Below are 21,469 nucleotides of genomic sequence, written 5' to 3' on the forward strand. Positions count from 1 at the left end.
TTGCAAGAGCCAGAAGTGGTTGGCGACATCAAGAAAAAGAGTGTTTCCCAGATGCAAGGGTTCCCATGCACAGATGAACTCACACTCCTCACAGCATGCACAGGACATTCCCAGGCTCCAGACTAACAAAACCCCAGCACAAAGCAGGAAAGGTAGTTATACAATTGCTACTCATTGGAGAGCTATTAGCATTTGGTAGCTTCTGGGAAAAGAAAAATCTGTTTTCTTTAATGATGGGACACTTAGTAGTTTGACCACACACCAGGGAAAGCCTCCCTCCCAAGATTACCTAGGTAGCACAAACTGGACTCAATAGGGAAAGAGGGAAAAAAGGAGAGAAGACGAAATCTCAAACTAGTGTAGAAGGAATGGGAAAGGGCTGGGAGAGTATTAATGGGAAAAATTGAGGGAAATGGGATCCAAATGCATTGTATGAAATTTACAAAGAATTAATAAAACATTGAAGGACATTTTTAGTATCATAATTCTAAAATACTGCTTGATATCAGAGGGAAATTCAGTGTTTGCAAATGCTCACATAGCATTAATGACTGCGATTTTAAAAAGAATCAATGTTCACTGGAAAGTTAAGTCATAAACTCTTAACAAATATGTAGAGCGTCTAGTAAATGTCTCTTAAGAAACGTACTTGCTTATAATTTTAACTCCTTAAGGCTCTACATCTAGTAAGTTTATATATGACTATAACCCAGTATATATAGTTATGCTTTAATACTTGGCAGACTTTAGGAGTTCCTACACTGACCAGAAGGAGTTACATGCCAAAGAGCTACTGTTTTAGCTAAGACCCAATCTTGTCTGTGCTCAAGCAGATGATGAATGTCAGACATGACAGAGACCAGGTTGTGTGATGCAAGTGTTGTGAGATATTTAAAAATAAAATGACAATAAATTTCCAACTCCAAGCATACACAGTACATGCTTTGACCTGATTTACAATGTCTATTTATTATGTCCGCTGAAACAGCTTTTAGGTGTACAGTTTCATTTCACACAGAAAAAGGTTTTGCTTTACAAAATAGTATTCCTCAATGAAAAATAATTACAGGGCAGGTTCAAAACCGCTCAATTCAAGTGTTTTTCTGAAGAAAGGAATTTGGTATGGTCTGTAGACCGAGATATAGCAGTTGCTCTAAATAGGCAATTTCAATCTGAAGTTTGCCAAAGCTAAGGAGACATTTTAATTAAAATCTGTCTCATCTTCCTAAGAGTTTTTGGCCATTACACTGGATCACATGCCATTATTTTCATAAAGCGGAGACATGTGAAGCATCATTATTTTGTATTATCAGGGAAATGTGTTTTAAGACTTCAAACATCTGAGTTTTAGCTACTAAGGTTTATTATTTGGCTCACTCATGGGCACTAATAGAAGTTCAGTGTTGGTGCCACTGTTTATGTCAAATGGGTTGTATTTCTGCCATTGACTTAGCTACTTGCAATATCTACTCTGTATGTTTCCAATCAATCAATATCAATTAATCAGTCAATCACTACTATATAACCAGTGTTTGCTAGTTTTTGATTATAGTAGGATAAACCAGCAGTGTCCATGCTGCATGAGAATGTACATTTCAGTACTGCCATGAAAAGACCATATATTTCTCAGTCAAAGTCTAGCTTACAATTTTACACAGTGGTGTAAAATTCTAATTACACTAATTACCTATTCTAATTACACGCTCTGTATAGGCACAGATACTTCCAACGTAAATATTAGAAAGTGGTTGAGATCTAGGCACTAAATGTTGACTATGGCATGAAATATTACAATGTTTAAGAAGAAAATCCATACACAGAATTTTCCATGAACTGTTGAAAACTTAGAAATTCAGAGACACCAAGACCAAACTCTCATCTGTCTCTCTTCAAATTTTGATGACATCTTAAGTGTCCTTAGATATATATCTTGGATTAGAATGGCCATTAGATATGTTGACTTCTCAAATTCTGAGGAATAAATTGTGCCTGGATTTGGCAAAAAGGATAGATATCTCTTTAGCAAGTTGTAGAATTGTGTTGAAACTAAAAACTAAGTCAGAATTGCTACATTTGACAGTCATTGCTAAAGATGTTAGCACTTCTGTTACAATAACTGGTTTTCACTTCATGAGGCAAAGAAAAATGGAGTTACAAACAATGTATTCTGAGTTCTGAGTCACTGGGAGTGTTGCATGACAGGGTGACGGGTCAAATGGGACAGTGTTTATGTTTTCTTTTAAACCTATGTGGTCTACATGTGCTGGTTAATAGAGCCATAAGTTAGGGACTAATAGCCCTTTTCTATCTTGGTGACACAAATATAGGCCATATAAAACCAGATTAAGAGCAGGTATATGCAGATTGTTTTAGGTGCTTCTCCCAGGTAGGTTCACTAGTTTCACCCATGCCAAAGAATGGGGCCAGGGAAATTGGGTACTTTGGCTAAGGCAAGGGGGGTTTATATATCTTCGGTAAGAGATGATCACATGTAAGCCAGGAGATGGGATTGTACCATATATGGTCAAAGATGAGCCATTGTGCAGGCACTCTTGTGTGGGTTACCAGAACTGAGAAGGCCAAGGATGACAACTTGTAAGCCAGGAGTTTTCTCCTTGTGGGTTGGGTTGATGGAAGAAGGGAAGACAGGATTTGTTTAGCAGTACAATGGCTAGCAGGGGTTCCAACCTAACAAGGACCAGAGAGAAATCATATTGAAAAGTTGATGATATATTAATAAATCACAATTAACTGGGTGAACTAATGTTATGCCAAAGTCCTATTCTCTCTGCACATAGATAAATGCTATATTATATCTCCCATAATACCTATACCAGAATTATGTTACATACCAAGAATCTGATATATATATATATATGTTAATGCACAGGAATAAAAATAAGAACGAACCTGTATTGCAAATATGTCCTCATTGTTGGATTAAATAGAATTATTGGCTTGATTATAGATTGATATGTTTTGTAGTTATTTGATTCAATGAGCCATACCTATATTTCACATTAATAAGGATTTATTACCACATTTTTTACCAAACTATTCAGTTAGGCTGATTTACTTGTTTGATTCTGTAGAAATGCAGTTTGTTGGTCAATGAGAAAAATAATATATTAACTATACAAGTGCCGTTTCTGTGTGTTTCAATGATAAAACTCCTTTAATATGATTTTTTGCATCTGCTTTGAGTTACCTGTTTTGTTCTCATAGTTATTTCTTTTATTTTGTAGCCCTGGAATAATAAAAACATGTAATGCATTTGTAGGACACCATGTTTCACTGTAAGGAGATGAGTGGCATTAACACATTATGGCCGTGCTGTTTTACAGAGTTCTCAACTCAGAGTAGAATTAAGAATTGTATTCACCATATTTCTAACAAAGAGCTGCAGTCATGGTGCATACCCTGGGCTTCTGAACCTGCCTATGGCCCCTGCTGATTACACTGACTGACCTTGGTTTGCTAACAAGGAAGTTATTAATGGAGGAACATCAGAGCCAGGGATTGACCCAGTGAATTGTACAGTGAGGCCAAGAGTGCTTGACTTTATTTCTAGAATCGGACTGCACGATCCCAGTCACAGATGAGCTGCTGTTTCCAGCTTTGTTCCTGCTAGCTCCATGTCCTATCGCTCTGGTCAATTTGACAGTAGTAGTAAAAGGTGACATTCTGTTACGTACATCTACACCCATAGACAAAGTCGGAACTTGTATCAGAAATACACAAATCCCCTTTTGTTTAAGATCATCTGTAGAATCTCTATAGGTGGCAGAGGCTGAGACACTGTATTTGTGGGTAGCTGTCTCTAAAGCTGTGAGACTTTGTGTTTAGCATCCTTTAATCACTTAGAAGTTATGTCCATAACATTCATATAATCCATTAACATCGCCTGTATATATTTATCAGTGTTGTGACTGAAATGGATTCTTCTTTTTTCTCCCAAAGTAGGGATCTGCTATGTATCCCAGACTGTACTTAAGTTAAGTATCCTCCTCCCTCAGCTTCCTGTGTGCTGAAATTGCAGGCTATGCCTGTTTCAACTGCTATTCTCCATTGTATCTTAGCTTCTGTGGGGTGCTTGTAAGGTATACATGTCTATTAAATTTTCTAGTTAACAACTTACAACTTGCTTGATTAAATATTCATTTTTAAAACTCACGATCCGAGAAAACCAATGTTACTGGTATTTAACTGACCTATTAATATCATGATTAGTAAGGAATACTGCTAGCAATGGAAGTTTAAAATGTAAGAGTGGAAGACTGAAAATACATGAGGAATATACACACATACACCTGTTCCACACAGAAAGCCTTCTGTAAAAAAGAAATACCAAGCCACCAATGCTGTATATTATATAAACTCAAAAAGTGCACTTTATACACAAACAAGAAGCATAAATTAAAAATAGGACAATGGCAACACATTTTAAATATAGAAGACTTTGCACATAATTTTTGTTAAATAAGAATAAATAATTTCATCACAGAAATTCACACGGCAGTTGCAAAAACAATAAATTACTTAGTTTTCAGTGCTGCAACTTCTTATTTTGTTTGTTTGTGATTCATCCCTCAATTGTTAGTTTAAAACTGTTTCCACAGGAAGGCAATAGATGTTGAGTCCATCAAATACATTGTAACAATGCTCTTATACTTTCAAGCAATAAGGAGGTTTTTAAGGTGACATTTGCTGTCCTAAAAGGACAAGATACTGGTTCATTGTGGGCTTTTTTTGTACTTACTGACACTCCCTCTGGAATGATTTTTTTATGCAAGTGAGGTTAGACATTTTGTAACCTGAACATTGCCTTTTTCTATTTCCCCACCTTTATTCACCATTTAAATCCAAGGTCTTTAAAGATTCAAGATACACAACCGGAAGCTGGCAGACACAGCACAGAATCTAACTGGACTGAATTGGAATTTAATATAGGTTTGCCACACACGCTCATTACTCTTTCCCTCTGTGACACTTTATTTTTCTGAACCTCAGTTTGCTGTCTCTCTTTCCTTAGGAGTTTTATATACATTCCCCTGCCGATGTAGGATAGTCATTTTAAAACGTAAGGAAAATCCCTTTAGACATAGATTAGTGGTTTATCTGTTTATCTCCTTTAGCATGATTTCAGTGTGAAGTGTAAAAACTTCATTATTATAGGGAAAAGTAAACCAATGAAAATCTTAATAAAATCTATGATGACCACAGAGGGAAGTAGAATAGGAAATAATCACATTTACTAATCATTTATTTTATTTTAATATAACCACGAAAAATGGAAATTTTGTCAAATTAGAACTACTTGGTTTATATTGTTTTCAAACTTGGAGAAACTCACATTACACTATTTATTCTCTCTGTACAGAGATTTAATCTTTTATTTTATGACAATTTGACTAGATTAATTCCTATAATCACTGCTCTGTATTTGGAGACCTTCACCCAATACAGGCTACGAGTTTTACATAGGCTGAATTTCTTGATATAAAAAGACCAGACTGGGAGAATCGAATGGATAACCACTGGTTTGGAAGGGCATTGTTCTCTTTCACAAAATAATTTCTTAAAACAAACAAACAAGCAAATGAACCTAAGTAAGGTTTCATTTTTTTCCTCTGGTCTACTGAAGTAAATGTGATATCAAGTCATCAAGTACATAATCATTTATATTAAAATATTCTATAATAAAAATAAACTCTCATATATTTAGTGGAATTGCAGAGAGGATGTCTCAAAAACCTTATATGCAAATCTTTAACAATAGGCACATTTGGTATGATCACTATAAAATTTGCATAAAACAATTTACTTTGCAGATTTTTACAAAGAAAAAAAGAAATGCCAGTGGAATAAGAATACCTCATATTATTTGAATTATTGGAGGAGGTTGTGAAGTGTGTAGCTTAAAGGAGATTTTCTGTTTATGATTATTATTAAGCATGTACAACCTTCTTGTGCTGGTAAAAAGACTCCCTGAAAACCCTTATATTTCATCACTTACATACTCACCGGTATAGACAAATGCTTTCTGATTGGGAAAATTCTCTAATACAGCAGGTACATGCTTATATTTTATAAATTATTAGATAATTGCCTATGGTGTGGAAACAGTCTTTTAAGTGCTAACTAGTTTGGTTTCTTGAATTAGTTAAATTGATCTGATTTCTTGTTTAAGATGAGGCTAAGTGTGAAATGACTTTAATTCTACTGTGAGACTCAGTCAATACAGAACATGCGTCTTCCAACCCTTGGGAAAAACAAAGAAGCAAACACAGACACTGGCCGAGCAGAGGTAAGCCATTACTAAAGGGGCTGGATGTGACAGACAGGTTTCTGCGGTGTGTTCTGTATGATGACTACACATTGTAAGATATGAGCCAGGAGCCATAGAAAAGGAAGCAGTTGTGAAAATATACATTGAAAACACAGTGACATATTTGTTATTTTTTAAATTCCAGTACAAGCAAGCTAATTTTTAGACCTTTGGATATTGATCACATATAAACAGGAAAACACAGTTTTTACACCCCAAATGATACAATAACTTGGCTGGCTGTCTGAAAAAAATACAGACGGTCAAAATTCAGAGTACACGGAACTGAGTATGTGTTTAAGTGACCCCCGCCCCCACCGCCACACACAAATCCTTTCCCTTTTCAGAACTTCACAGAAGGTGCTTGCTGTCAAGAGTTTCTTTTCTTTCTTTCTTTCTTTTTTTAAGACTAAGCTCTTATCTCTTGCAGACTAACAATATACAAAGTCTTATTTAACAGCAGCAAGTCCTTAACTTCCAGTAAATCTTCTGCAGCTCTTTCTGGAAACTAGTAGTTGAAATAGCTGCAGACCTACTTTGGTCAAATATTTTGTTATAGCCATATATATATATATATATATATATATATATATATATATATATATATAATGTGTGTGTGTGTGTGTGTGCGCACACACACATATATATGCATATATATGTATATATATGTACACATACATACACATATGTGTATATATTAATAGGACCAACTTTATAAAGTGACATACCAAGGGAGGATGCATTTACAAACAGTAAAAATAGGATGTGTGTCATGGCTGAACATGATCACAATGTCCTTGAAGACATTCTATAAGAGGTAGGTGACAAGACTTCTCTGCAATCTTCAAATGTCCCCGATTCTACATTCATCATTGTGTGTCTCCTTTGTGTAGGCCCAGGGATGTTCCTTAACTCCCATGTTTTCTCCATTCCAAGGTCACCATCATTACACCAAATAGAGTAAATCTTTTGGTCACAGAGAGCAGATTCTGCCCATAACTCGACTCGTGGTGACAATGACATGAAGGCGCGACTTTGTGTGCTTTGGGTAGGCCTCCTCTTCACCACAACTGTATCTGCGATGACCCTCCTGTCATTTGTGTGCATTAGAGTAAACCACAGGCTAACATTTCTTCAGCAAACATTGCTTAAATGCAGAAGGCCTCTGAGAGAGAATGCATCCCTTAGCTAATTTCCGGTTTCCATCCTGGCACTGCACGGTCCTGGTGTGCCAGCCCGTGTCACAGGTCCTAGAACAGGCCAGCCATGGGCCTGTCACCCACTGCAGCTGCGGAGAGTGTGGTCCCACTTTGTTGCCACCATGGCTAATGACAGAGTTCACTTTTTGAGTCGACTTCTTGGGGACAAAAAAGCTGTAACGGACGTCTAATGCTTTAGATGGGTCTGTTGCGAGGATCTGCACGATCAAAATTTCTTTTGTGGCTGAATAGCCCATCCCGTGTAAGAAATCATCTCTGTGGCTCCACCCACTGTAGTTCATGACGGTACCGTTGATGTCGATGATGGTCTCTGAAGTGGAGATCATGTACTTGCCGTTAATAAGGTACTCGCCAGTTTTCTTCTTCAGGGCTAAGTAAGCAGTGAATCTAGTCTGGTCTTTGGCTTTGAACTGTCGGACTTTTATGTGGGTTGCTCCTTCAGGGATACTCACAACGTCAGTATAACCCTTGCTGTAGGCAGGGATGTCCACGTGCGAGTTTGGGAAAAGAAGGGATAGAATTAGTATCTGGCTATACATGGATAAACAAATAGAATTTTTCTAAGTTTTTCCTCAACTTAATACAAGGCTTTAATGTATTTAAGAGCTTAGGTTTAAATCGGCTTTAAACTTTTTCATAGGACAAAATAAAATTGCTGTACAACATTGCATTTTATGAGTTGCTTTTGAGATACTAAAAATTAGAACGATGCTAGCAACCCGTGCATATTTTTAAAAATGGGTTTAGGGATTTATATGATCATTTTATCTTTATTTGTACCACATTTGTACATGTGTAGCTCATTTACAAAGGTATTTTTTTCCAGCACAAGCATAAGGTAGGCGATATGTGAGTATAAATGGCCGAGTCTCAGTTACTCTCGTGGAAATACTTAGTGTTTTAAAATTCTGATATTGGACTCACTAGCAAATATTTTAGTAAGCGCTAACCCTGTTTTCCTGGTCTGGCAAATCTTTGTCTTTCAAGGTGGGCTACAGGGGCAGTTCTTAGAATTCTTCATACTGCTCCAGTGTGCAGACTTATTCACGAGGACTGGCTTAGTTGCTTATTGAACTGGCATTAGAACAAACTGAGTCTCTGCCTCTAGAAGCCTTTATTAGATTTTTCTGGAGTGAGAAATTAAATAAAAGGCAAAATTTGTTACTAGATCATGCATACTTACTATTATTCTAAAAAAAAAAACAGCTAATTTTAAAGCTTTATGATTTTTGAATGTTTCATCTTCGCCTGACAATATGATAACTTGGTTGAGGAGTTTTATTGGGAAAAACAATAAGCCGGTCTTGAAAGAGACATCATCTGTGCAGGAGGAGCAAATGTCTCTAATGTCCACAAACCTTGTTGAACTCTAGCACAAATGAGAATTAAGTACTGGGGCGCTATACCAACCAGATGGCCTCATCTGTTGTCGAAATATTTGCTTTTACAATAGACCACAACAAAGCTTAAAGGTATATTATACGTTAATATGTCCTCAAATGTTTTTCAGTTGTTTGAATAGGTGTAGCTTTGTATGTGCAGATTGACTATCGTGAGATCAAATTGTGTAACTTCTAACTCTTCCTAGGTTCAAGATTATGTGTTCAAAATCTAAGTTCACATTCTTTGACTTGGACAGGAAGCTTATTCTCAAAGGAAGTCCCGTGTCTGAACTCTAGTGTCTGCCTCACATATGTCAGAACCTCCGAGCCACAGGGAGAGCAGAGTCACCTGGGGTACTGCTGATTCTGTCTATCTGGGCTCATTATCTTTGTTGTTGAAATATTATTTAAGATAAGACGTTGTTCCTCAGTTTTGTGGTAGTTTCTAAAGCTGTTATATGATACATAACCCTACAAGGGCTTCAAGGTCGGAATGACTGTTGGAGATGATGTCACATTTTACACAAAAGAATAGAAAGTGAGAGCACAGTAAAAATCTTTGAACGAGTCTATCACAGAGCTTGGCATTGTCAGTGCTGGGTTTAAAAAGCCGGGCCCATGGTCTAAATGTAACTGTTATAAAATATGACAAATTCAGAAAGGGATTTCCTGCATGTCAGTTGTTTATCATGAATTTCTTCCTCAATGCATGTGACTTCAAGAGCACACATAGTTACAAGTTCAGAGAACGTAAGCATTGCATTTAGCACTTTGTAAAGAAGCTCTCAACTTCATGTTGAGGAGCATACAGAGTAGGGTTGGTGATGTATTACCTTAAACATTAGATTCCTCTTTCTAAGCCATATTCTTTCTCTCTGTATCATCTTCCTTCTGTATTGATCATCTGTTCCCTTTCTAATGTCCTTCCTCTTTTTCTCCCCCTCATTCTTTTCCACCTTCCCCTCCTTTTCTGTTTGCCCTCTTTCCACTTCTCTCTTTCTCTCTTTTCTTACATCACAAAATGTTCCCCCACACCCATGTCCTCAGGTATAGCCTTTACTCTATTTTAGCATTCACCCACTATGGTGAATTATATAAGTCTTAAACATTCAAGTTTTAGCTTTCTCATTTGTAAAACAAAAGTTTGAGGTGCTAGTCTGTAAGCTGTCTTGCATATTTTAAATATGAAAAGATATAAAATATAACTGGCTCTTCAGGCTTGGTATGATAGTACATTATGTTCAAATGGTCCTCATGTCAATATTTAGGAAAATTAATTATATGTATCTATCATCAAATCAATTCTTCTGTTTTTAAAATTATATGAAACATAATTTTAAGGTTTTTAAATTAGTGTAGTACTTAGTTCACTTAATGAACCTGCTGACGTGCTCAGCGGAGTGCTGACAATTTGGAGAAAACAAAGTAGCCATGTCAGCATGCAAGTATACTCTACCTAGACACTCAACATGGGAGAGGTCTGTCAGACCCTTTTGTTATGTCAGGTATCCTTCTGACAATAGTGTTATATTTAACTCCAAAAACTGTAATTTAAGATCTCATGTTTTTAAAGCAAAAGTATGGAAACAGAAAACATTTCTGTGTGTCTGTCCTTATGGAGTGGACAGAAACCAGATCATTTCCTGTAAAATGGGATCATTGTCACAGTGCCTCAATTAACTTACATTTTGCAGGGAGAAATGTTTTCTGAAGAAAAACACACTGTTTGCTATAAAAATAGCAAAGAGAGCCAGGAGTGGCATCTTACACACCGAATCCCAGCATAGAGGCAGTATGATGACCAGACGTTCAAGGGTTCAAGGTTTCCCTGGTCTGCATACCAAGACCATGTCTCCAAAATACCTCACAAAGCAAAACAAACAAACAAACAAACAAAAAACCCAACCAAACCAACCAAAAATCCCAATGGCAGCCATGGAAGATGGGAGGAGAGAGGAAACGTAACATTATAGAGAGGAAGCTGGAAGACCGGGTGTGAGTGTGACCACAATACATTGTATGAAAAATACAATGCATGAAATATTCATATAATAGATTAAAAATAGCATGAAAGGAGCCTAAGAAGGATGGCTCAGTGGTTAGGAGCACTGGGCATGCTCTTCCAGAGGACTCGGATTCAGTTCCTAGCACCCACATGGTGGCTCACAACTTTTTATACCTTCAGTTCCCAGGAGATCAGATGGCCTCTTAAGGACTCCTCCAGCTGCAGGCAAACAAATGGTGTACAGACGTACAGACAGACAAAATCCCCACACACATAAAATAAAACTTTAAAATATAACATCAAGATAAGGCCAACCAAACGAGACTTTAGGAAATGAGGCTTTGCTGTGTCTTACTTTAAAGAACAGTGCCTACTTTTTCTTTTTGCTCTTTAATCCATGGTTGCTGCTGCAGTTTATTTGCTTCCAGAGACATTTAAAGTTTTTGTCAGCCACAGAACCCTAGTTAGCTCTTCTTCTCCCCTGCTCCTGTGCGGAATGCATTGTGAAACCAACATTAAACCTCTACAAAGAGATGACGTGGTAGTGTGTCTGGTATCAGCTTTGCGGGAGTCTAAGACCTTGCTTAATTCACACAAGTGCCGAGTGCTGTCATGTTACCTTTTTTTATTGAAGGTTCCGATAATCTTTGTACAGCTGGAGTTATCTCCTCCGCATACTCCACACTTGTCATACTGTAGCTTCGAGCCAATGATGCCGTCACACCCAGTTCTCACACACCTTCCTCGGACACACACGGAGTTGCTGTATGGCCTACATTCTGTCCCATCGGTAACCTGCATATGGGAACGTTATCAGCAATTGGGACATCTGGGATCAAGGATTTGATTCCATTATTTAAGGAGAAAGTTGTAATTTGTGAACTTTTATTGTAATAAGTTATATGCTGAGAAATAAGGCAGTGATGGCTCATTGGTGAAGAGCATACACTGCCTTGTAGAAGACCCAACTTCAGTGGCTAGAACTCATGAAAGGTGATTCACTGCAACCTATAACTCTAACTCCAGGAAGGATCCAATGCCATTGGTCTTCCCAGGTATCTGTTCTCATGTGCACATGCCAACATACATGCACATACATGCATACTTAATTAAAAGATAAAATAAATTAAAAAACTAACCCATCAAAAAGCAACCAACCATTTAGTTTCTAGAAGATTCTAGAATATGCATAATACATTGTTATTGGGAAATTCTGGTTATATACTTTTGCTCTTAAACTTCTTGCTGAATATATCTGGTGATTCCAGTTACTATTTTCCATATTTTTTATTCATAACACAGTCCCACTGTATCATCTTGTATTTTTACATTGGTGAAAAGAATCTTTTAACTTCGTGGAAGGCTATTCCTCCTGTAGAGATCTGAACATTAGAAAGCTTAAGAATACAACGATTCTTTGTTGAGTAACTGTTAGTCTAGCAGCAAATTAAAAAATTTAGACTTATTTAAAACCTATCATAGTGGTGTGTTGAAGTTTCAAGCATTAAAATAAAGTCACATTCATGCAGAAAACAGATCCTGGCAAGGGGTGTTTCTGAAAAGGTATGGAATAGAGTGAATACTTGGTTCTGAATTAAGAAAACAGGATATGTTGTTGTCTCAAAGCCAGTTAACACGTAGCATGTAAGAAGCTGCGATGTGCTTGTGTGCATGCATATTCATATACATGTAAAATGCATTTTACATTTGTGTGCATATGACTCAGGCATGTGGGTATGTGATTTTGTTTGTTTATTTGTAAACCAAAATAGAATGTCCCTCAAAGTGTTAATAATTCTCTTCTTAGTTATAGTTTTAGCTCTTTGTTTTTACTTCTATGTAGTACTTTAAGGGAAATGTATTACTTCATAACTAAATAGATATGATATATTAAAATATACATGAATTGTACACTGGCTCATTTTTCAGTGGTATATGATGTAATGACATAGGTATACAGATACAGATAAAGGCTGATTTCAGAGGTGTTTTTAAACACATCATATGTTTAAAAATTAGATAAATGGTGTTTTAAAATTGCTGCATACTATAGAAAATAATGAAAAATCCCTTTACTATTTTAGAAAATGTTTATCTGTGAAAAATATGGAATAACCACATATATATCTTGAAATGCAAGTGACTAGAAGGATTTTGATTCATGGTGAGGGTCTAAGACTTACTGTAAATCTAGAGTCAGAGACAATGACCTTGAAACCTATTGTTAAGATTGAACACATAAATTCTTAAGTAAATAGCTGGAAAATAGAAATCTTTCTTCCTAATAATTCTCTCACAAAATTTGTCTGGAAAGATGCATATTCTTTTCTAGGTTATTTTGAAGTTGATATGATAATCTGTTTTCCCAGACAGTGAACTATACTTTTCAAAAATCCATTTTTTAAAACGTATGCCAGTTCTGTTAAAATGTTTTTAGACCACTGTGTAAAGTTTGAAAACACAGAAATGTATAGAGATCAAAACTAAAACCTTCCCAAATCTGTCCTGAATATAATGACTGTGTGCATTCAGCATTTACAGACTTTATTTTATGAAGTCATTTCTGCCCAGAACGCCCACTGTTACAGACACAAAGAGGTAGTTACCTTTGGAGAAAAGACCACATAGTAGCCAGTGCCCTTAGCTCTGCAGGTAAGCTTGCACACATCTGCTGGAAGGACACCTGCATATTTGGGGACCCATTCTACAAATGTTTTGACTCCTTTTGCATCAGACTGATAGCCATTTTTGGCTTCACACTGCTCATGGCGAAAGGATTTACCTGGAAAACAAAATGTTTGACATTCACACCTTATTAAGTTTAGCATAAAATCTTGATGGTTTTATGTTAAAATTTTGGTTCATAAGAGCTCTTTATGCACTAGCTGTTGAGAAAGTACCTTCATACAAACAGAATTGAAAACAGAAGTGTCGTGCCCCCATTTCTTGGAGACACTGTTGTTTGTGACAAATTAAAAACCACCCCCATATTCGTTAGTAACTAACATATGTGTGCATCTTTCCAATATGAAATTAATGCTACTTCTCCAGCCTTCCTTGTTTATTTCTACGAAAACAGGGATAATGCATGACATATGTGGTTACTGACACCTGAGGGCAGCATACCTACCGTTAGGGGGGCAGGGTGTGACACTGCAGGAACGATATATTGCCCTCTTCCCTGTGCAGTAGCGGCCACTGTTCCGAGGTGCAGGGTTATTGCAATGGCGGTAGGCAAACTGTACTCCTCCCCCGCAGGAGCGAGAACACTGACCCCATGGGCCCCAGGACCCCCAGTTTCCATGGCTTGATGTCTGAAACAGAAAGCAGAAGATATTTTAACTCTCTTTGGAAAAATATTCTACATGTATATTGTAGTCACTTGAGTATTTCATCCCAATGGATGCTTATGTGCCAATTAAGGGTTTGCAGCCCATTTCCAATGCTAAGCAAGTCATCTTTATTCAGGACCTCATTTTTAGCAGCACAGGATCTAAAGTGTCACCCTAAGTAATGAGCACATGTCAAAGATTGCATTCTGTTTTCTCCAGACATTATATTTCCTGATTTCTGGTATTGTAGAACTCTTGCTTATAACCACAGATAACTGTTAACATTCTTTTTGCTTTCCTCTTGGACCAATAATGAAAAATGCATCATGCTGAAACCTTTGTATTTAGTCCTTAAGTTCTGAGGTCTGTTTGTTGACATCACTCATTCTGTTTATGGTAGACTCTGCTTCATACATGAATGCATTTGAGCTGGTCTCTGGTAAATTCTCAGTTAGATGTGACAGACAATGCAAGGTACCTTCAGCCTATGTGCTCAGACATTGTGCTTTCATTATGGAAAGACACACCTAGATATCAAACTTTTGGTTTTTTCTATGGAGACATGGTAGGAGGAAGCTGAGAGACCATATTAGGTGTAATGAGTTACTTTGACTAGGAAATATAAGCTTCTGGTTACCTGTGTCAGGATATCTGACAAGACACAGGCGATGCGAACTGTCTTCTGCATTGTTAGCATATTCTTGGGGACATCCTTTAGGGCACCATAGCTCCTAATATTATATACATTTTCTGTTGGGAAAAAGTGACCATGTGGGATCTTACAAGATATGAGCAAGGACCATAGCATCTGCTTCACCACTGTTTCCTTACTGTTCAGCAGACATGTTCTGATAACTTTAAGGCTAGGATTTTGAACCTCCAAAAAAAGCACATAGAGGCTCCATGTTGCGTGCTCATCTCAGTTTATTTGCAAAATTTGTCAATCTGGATTTACTTGTGAGATGCTGGAATTTGCCAAGAAATCCCTGCTAGTTGCATGTTTTCCTTTGTTTGGTTACAGGAAGGGCTGTCATGGATGGGGAATAAAACTTTATAGATTATTGAAGGATACCATTTTTTAACCGGGAAATAAAGCTCTCTGATCATAATGACCATGCATGTCTGGAAAAGCACTTCCTGTGTTGGGTCTCTAGGTTGTAGCTGACAAGAAAGCCACTTACCGAGTAATATTTTTTCTTAGTTTTGTCCACACATTTGCCTTGCAGGCAGATTCTTCCCTTCCCACAGGGAGTGCCCTCTACGGCAGGCAGCTTCTTGGTCAGACACACCATTTGGCCTTGGCGCACCACAGCACACCACAGCCGGGCACAGACATCCATGCCAGGGCACACAGAGTATTCAGGCCCAAATGTTAAGTTGCACTGCTGGGTGGCATCGTAGGTTTGTCCTGGGAGTTCCTCAGGACCCAGAATCTGCTTCCGTGGTAGGTCTAGCAAACAGTTACCTAAGAGCAGAATCAAGAGTTAGGCACAATCCTGGTTTAGGTGTCAAACTGCTAGAATCAGGGACCTTGAAATGTAAAGGTCCGGGAGGAATGAAAACATGATGGACCTACAAGTCTGTAGAATGGTCGCCTTGGGGATGTAGTGGGCAGGGCTGGCCATCTGACTGGATTCTAGAATTAGAGCAGTGCACTCTTGGACTGTCTGTAATGGTGGATATCAGGTTGCTGGTGCTACTGTCCTATATGATTATTTTGTAATAGTTGTAATGCATTACTGAGGGAATGAGGATGAGCCTGGAAGAACCTTAATGGGGAGCTTTATAGTAACTGTCATTTACAGCTTTGAGCGATAGCTCATTGATGACACGCCACTCACCAGTGATCATTCACCTCTTCCTCGTGTGCCCAGAGCCTATATCCTAATCACTAAGACTTAATGACATCCGAGGTCATTATTTGTTCTTGCACTCATTGAATAAATACTCACTGAATGCCTAGAATGCTCAAGTCACATACATGTTGTCAAGAATAAAAAAAAAAAAAAAAAAAGGGGTGTATTCTACTCCTTAACATCCCACTAAAGTGTAAGAGAGACTAAGTATTTCTCACAGGTTGATAAATTTGAAATAAAAGGCTTTCAAGATCTCTAGAATAAAGTAGTGATAAAAAGCAAGAATCTTTGGTAACATGGACCAGAGACGTTCTAATGTCCTATTTACCTTTGTATTTCTGTTAAACCAGTTGATAGTGGACTTGTTGGGTATCTAGAATGGCAGCTAAAAGCAGCTGAATATTACAGCATTGCATACATGGAGGTGGTGGGATGCTATAGAGAATTCCCAAAGCTGGAACTTCTCCTTTTCACTCAACATGTTTACCTAAGAAGCCAGGCCGTGTGAGCTGAAATCATTTTCTTTGCTGTATACTCTCTCACAGAAGCCCACTGGCTTCGGTGCTTTTAAGGATTATTTTTTTCACTTGATTATACAATTATCCCACTGATTATAATAGCAATAATAACAAATACTTCTTACACATTTAGAGTTCTTTACAATATATTACATATATTTAATTCACATGAAAATTCCAGGAGGTTGACTTCTTTTTTTTTTTTTTTTTTTTCATATTAAAGACAAGCCAAGAAATATAAATTGTCAGTGTCTTGACTAATGTTACATAGCTATTTGGGCTTTGTGTTCAGGGGCTGCCACCATCGTGGCATACCATATTACCTCTGTCAGATCTATAGAAAGATTTTTTCCCTCAGGGGCTGACACATGTGCAGATCCTTTAAATGGCAGATACAGTGCTTAGGGCAAGAAACAGCTGGCCTAAGGTCTAATCTGGTGAAATACCATATGCATGTATGCTCTTAGCCCAGTTAGTTAACCTCTCCCTAATTCATTTATGGGATCTGTGAGATGCTTATTCTTTTCGCTATGTACTGTAAAGATAGAATTGTCTTTGAAAAATTAAAGACAGGACAGAAATAGACGAAAGAATGGTAGTTGCTTCTATGTTCAACTGAGCTGAACAACCATTTAGATAAACCTTTTGTCCAACAAAAAATTCTTCCACATTTAAATCCTTACACTGAGAAAATAACTCTTCAGCATGTTTGGCGTGTACTGCGAACATTTTTACAACTGTATAATCAAGTTGCTACAATGAGAACACACACACACCTATCTGTCCATCTGTAATAGAGGCATTATATGAAAATGAATAAATAACAAATTTCCATTTAACTGAGCCAGAGCGTTTGAAGAGGTAAAGCTTCTTAAGGCCAGCCAGAAAAAGCATTAAAAATGAGAATCTCGCCAAGGAGAACTTAGGGAGAAAAACACCAAGTTAAAAGAAAAATATTAACATCAAGTCAATAGGAAAGAATGACAGTAAAAACTCACTAAGTGTTCTTTATGGGACAGAGAAAGAGCAGACACTTTGGAACTCTGGGGAAAAAAAATGTTATCTTCTTTGATTCATGAACCAGCTGCTGTACAAACCAGAGCAGCCTTAGCAGATTGATGATGTTAGTAAGTTGTCAACAAACCCCTTTGTCAACAAATTTCAGAGTCAGGGAGAATGCCTTCCAGGTCTTCAAAAACTGCTGTTACAACGTTTTTGTTTTGTTTTCTGTAAAAAGTATAGACCATAGACTTCCTAACAAGGTATTATCTGGGAAGACTCCCACTGACACCCACCCTACTTTACAGGAGGCAAGGACTGCCAAGGAATGTAGAATGCAGGCAGTTTGGAACCAGTCTCTGATAAGGATAGTTCAAGATGAAATGCATCTTTACAAAACTTAACTCAGTGCAATTAAAATAACATTTTCTATAGAAGTCACATAGAAGTGAAATTTTCTTGTTGAAAATAAAACAATTTTCTTCTTTGGATAATTGACATTAACTTACTGATATATATATATTTTTTACAAGGATTTGTCTCTGTGCTCATTTCTGTCTACTCTGTAGCATGTGCCTTAGTGACTTTGTTTTTATATGCAATGGTTTCCTTTTGGAACAAAATAGTACAGACATCTCCACCACATGGAAACCTTATGCTGGGAAATGACAAAAATCATTACAATGCCTGGCTATGAAATTCACAGTACATAGTATTTAAAAATGATGCAATAATGGATTATCCGATCTATGTCTTCCACTTTGAAAAGCACATATGGTTTGGAGGAAGACTGAAAGTAGAAAATGACTACTCTTTCAGCATTTGAATTTCTTTGCCTTTATTGGAATCCAACCAAATGTTGACATGTTCTTTATCTAATCTATTCCTTCTTTTAGTTGTTTCATATTTAAAACATTTCTATTAGCTGGAAATTCTACCTGGTCTTTGTTCTATTCTAGACTACCACACAGGGCCTTCCTCTCTTTCTCCCTCTGTCCCTCTTTCTTCTTCCTTTCTTCCTTTGGCACATTTGGTGCACATAAGATGGATACTTACAAGAGAAAGTCAGTAGGCATGTATGCACATGATATACCTGTTTTTCCATGCATACAAGGGTAAAAATCTGAAATAAGGCCAACAACTAAAACCCCAAAAGAGTCATTTGGAATGGGTAAATGAAAGACTGTGGTTGTTTTTCCTAGGTCTCTGTAGCCCACCAGTAAATGATGGAAGTTACAGCTTGCCTCCAGGAAACAAAACCTAAAAGGCTCAGTATCTCAGGATGTTCTTTTTCTTAATGATAAGTAGAAATTATAGGACTTTTTAAAAAATGATTTTATCTGATTCTATTTTTAGCATCATACATAGTTGTTTCTTTTTTTTCTCTTTCAGCACTCAGGGATAAGATTGATCATTGACCTAGATGTCCATAGCTTGGAAACACCCAATGAATAATCCTGAAGAAGATTTGAACCTCATAAATTTTTTGCTGTTACCATTTTGCTTCTAACTTCATATTTATGGCTTTCTTTGGGCTCTTGGATGCATGTCTATCCTTAATAGTGAGATGTACACTTTCCCATTCTTTGAGAAGCTGTTTTGGGTCTAGTGATAAAGGAACAAGAACATTGGCAAAGGAACAGAAGATGCTGGCAGAAGATGCCGATTGAAGTCATTCTAGGAGTGTGTAGCCAGAGGGGGCGTTATATACTCATCATCAGATAAAACAGTAAGGGAGTGAGGTTAAGCTTTAAATCATAGCTCATCATGGCCTTAGAGTTTATGTTATTTGCTCATATTTTCAAAAATCATACTTATAATGGAAAAATCAAGATATGACTATAAAAGAGTTCAATTTCTTAATAATACCTTAAAATCTGGCTTTATGTCTACACCTACCATTAGAAATTGTCAAGAATCCAGATATATAGCTTTCTGCTAGTATTTTTGGTCCAAAGTTCTATGCTTGCTGAGTGGCTGTACCCTTGGTTCTTTAAAGAAGCAGTAAGATAATTTCCATATGTTTCCCTTATCAGCTCAGGTTGCTGGTGTTCTTGAGTTGTACCCACTTAGTCCTTCTCATCATCTGGTAGAGGACTTCCAGATACTGCAAATAAAGCTATCGTCCCGGGCCTCATTGAAGGTTAAGGAAACCTTTGGTAGAGGAAATTCAATAACCTGCCTCCTTTGCACAATTTCTCTGCCTATGCTTACCATTATTTCGGAGGCTTGCTTTCCCAGCCAGCTAACTTGTACAAACACTGCAACATTTCTGCAAAGCCCTTGACCAGGGGTTGGGGAGTCCCACGAGGCACGACTACTCCTGTTCTGAATCACAAGTCTCCAGATAAAGTTACTTAAGAGTGTGCACTTTGGCTTCCCAGTCATATCCGAACCACTGCACATTTCTCCTTGGACCTAAATCAGGAAATACTCAGTACTAATGAATTTAAATCTGGCAGTGGTGGAGTGCTACAAATGTCCAGCTACTTATGGCTAATAACTTAAAAAATAAATCAAATGCTTTGAGTTTAATTTGACTGTAACTTCTCTTTGCTTTAACACTGCTGGAGGTGCAAGTAGGAAAGAGGTGATGTAACACCAAACATGTTTCCAGCTTGTGTGCTCCTTAGGCATCATCAAAACACTGGACATGTTTTGGGACAATACTTACTTGAACATGGCACACTTTCCTGCCTTTATATGAGCGTCTCAATGTAACTTTGCTGAGTAAATTTCCTGTAAGTCTCTCTTCTCTCTGTATAAATTATTATATCTGTCCAGTGTCTATAGAAATGACATTAGCAAGATGGGTAGATGTCTCACTGTTGATATTTAGGAAAATGGTACCAAGTTACTACATGGTTTTATTTGTTTGATTGCATGTTTTGTTGTTTAAGTTTTGGGTTGGCTTTGGGTTTTAGGTGGGCAGTTTCCTGATTTTGTTACTTCCTTATTGTCAAATCAACTCAGGTGTTGCAAGTGGTCACATGTTTGACTCGTATGAAATAAGTTTAAATAAAGTGTTAAACTATGGTGTGATGAAATCTGTTAGTCTTGAACAAATGTTACTGTGTGCTTGTTTTTATATTATCATAGGCTTGGGGTATTTTCTTGATTCTCTATGTCTATAGTTCAAATGTTAGCACAAACCCCCCCCCCCAAAAAAAAAGGACTTGCCAGTTCCTGCTACCATACTGTCACTAAACTGTCTTGTAGATATTTTAAAATCAAAATTGTCAGGCTATTAATTTTTTGAACTCTCATTTAAAGAACAAAGCTAGAGTGTCACTTTTGGAATAAGATATTTCTGAATGATCTTGACTAGGAGGCTAGGCTCCTGCTGCACGCCACCTTTTCTTATGCTGAAGTTACCTTCATCGTTAGAAGTGATTGGAATCATACTGTTTTTCTTTCTTAGTTAAAATGAAATGCCACCTAACAGAAGTCAACATATTCAAAAGTGCAACTATCTAGATTTGATTATATAAGAAAATATGTATTTTTCTTGTTCAGAGAATTCTGGCAAGTCTTTTGTTTATTTAATCCACCTCTGGGAGACTCTGACAATCTTCATTTGTGAAAATGAGTATATTTGTTTCTACTATGGCTGTGTTCTTAGATGTTCTCAGAAGCCCCTTTGAACAGAAACTGATGCAAAAGTTGGGAAGTTTGCCGAAAACTAAAAGCTAATCAGAGGGTAGGCCTTTTAAAATATAGAAATACTGTTAAAAGCTGAAACAATGCTGGAAGCATCGTTGTTGTCCTGAAACTAAGATCTCGTTCCACAAACATGAAATAAAGTCACCATTCTCAAATTACAGTCAAA

The 21,469-nt window shown here is 37.2% G+C and overlaps 1 protein-coding gene across 1 annotated transcript in view; it reads right to left on the reverse strand.

The window, feature by feature from the left end:
* Positions 1-950: 950 nt before the first annotated feature.
* The window catches only part of Adamts5 (ADAM metallopeptidase with thrombospondin type 1 motif 5), a 44,294-nt gene continuing 23,775 nt past the window's right edge, over positions 951-21,469 (reverse strand). Inside the window, exons 4-8 of the mRNA XM_034515660.2 lie at positions 15,449-15,732; positions 14,066-14,249; positions 13,542-13,717; positions 11,555-11,730; positions 951-8,019 (exon numbers count right to left, since the gene is read on the reverse strand). Of these exons, the coding sequence (XP_034371551.1) occupies positions 7,452-8,019; positions 11,555-11,730; positions 13,542-13,717; positions 14,066-14,249; positions 15,449-15,732 (1,388 nt within the window). The 3' untranslated portion in view covers positions 951-7,451. The remainder of the gene's footprint in view (positions 8,020-11,554; positions 11,731-13,541; positions 13,718-14,065; positions 14,250-15,448; positions 15,733-21,469) is intronic.

Source organism: Arvicanthis niloticus, chromosome 12 (assembly GCF_011762505.2).
Source record: "Arvicanthis niloticus isolate mArvNil1 chromosome 12, mArvNil1.pat.X, whole genome shotgun sequence".
Classification (NCBI taxonomy): Eukaryota; Metazoa; Chordata; class Mammalia; order Rodentia; family Muridae; genus Arvicanthis; species Arvicanthis niloticus.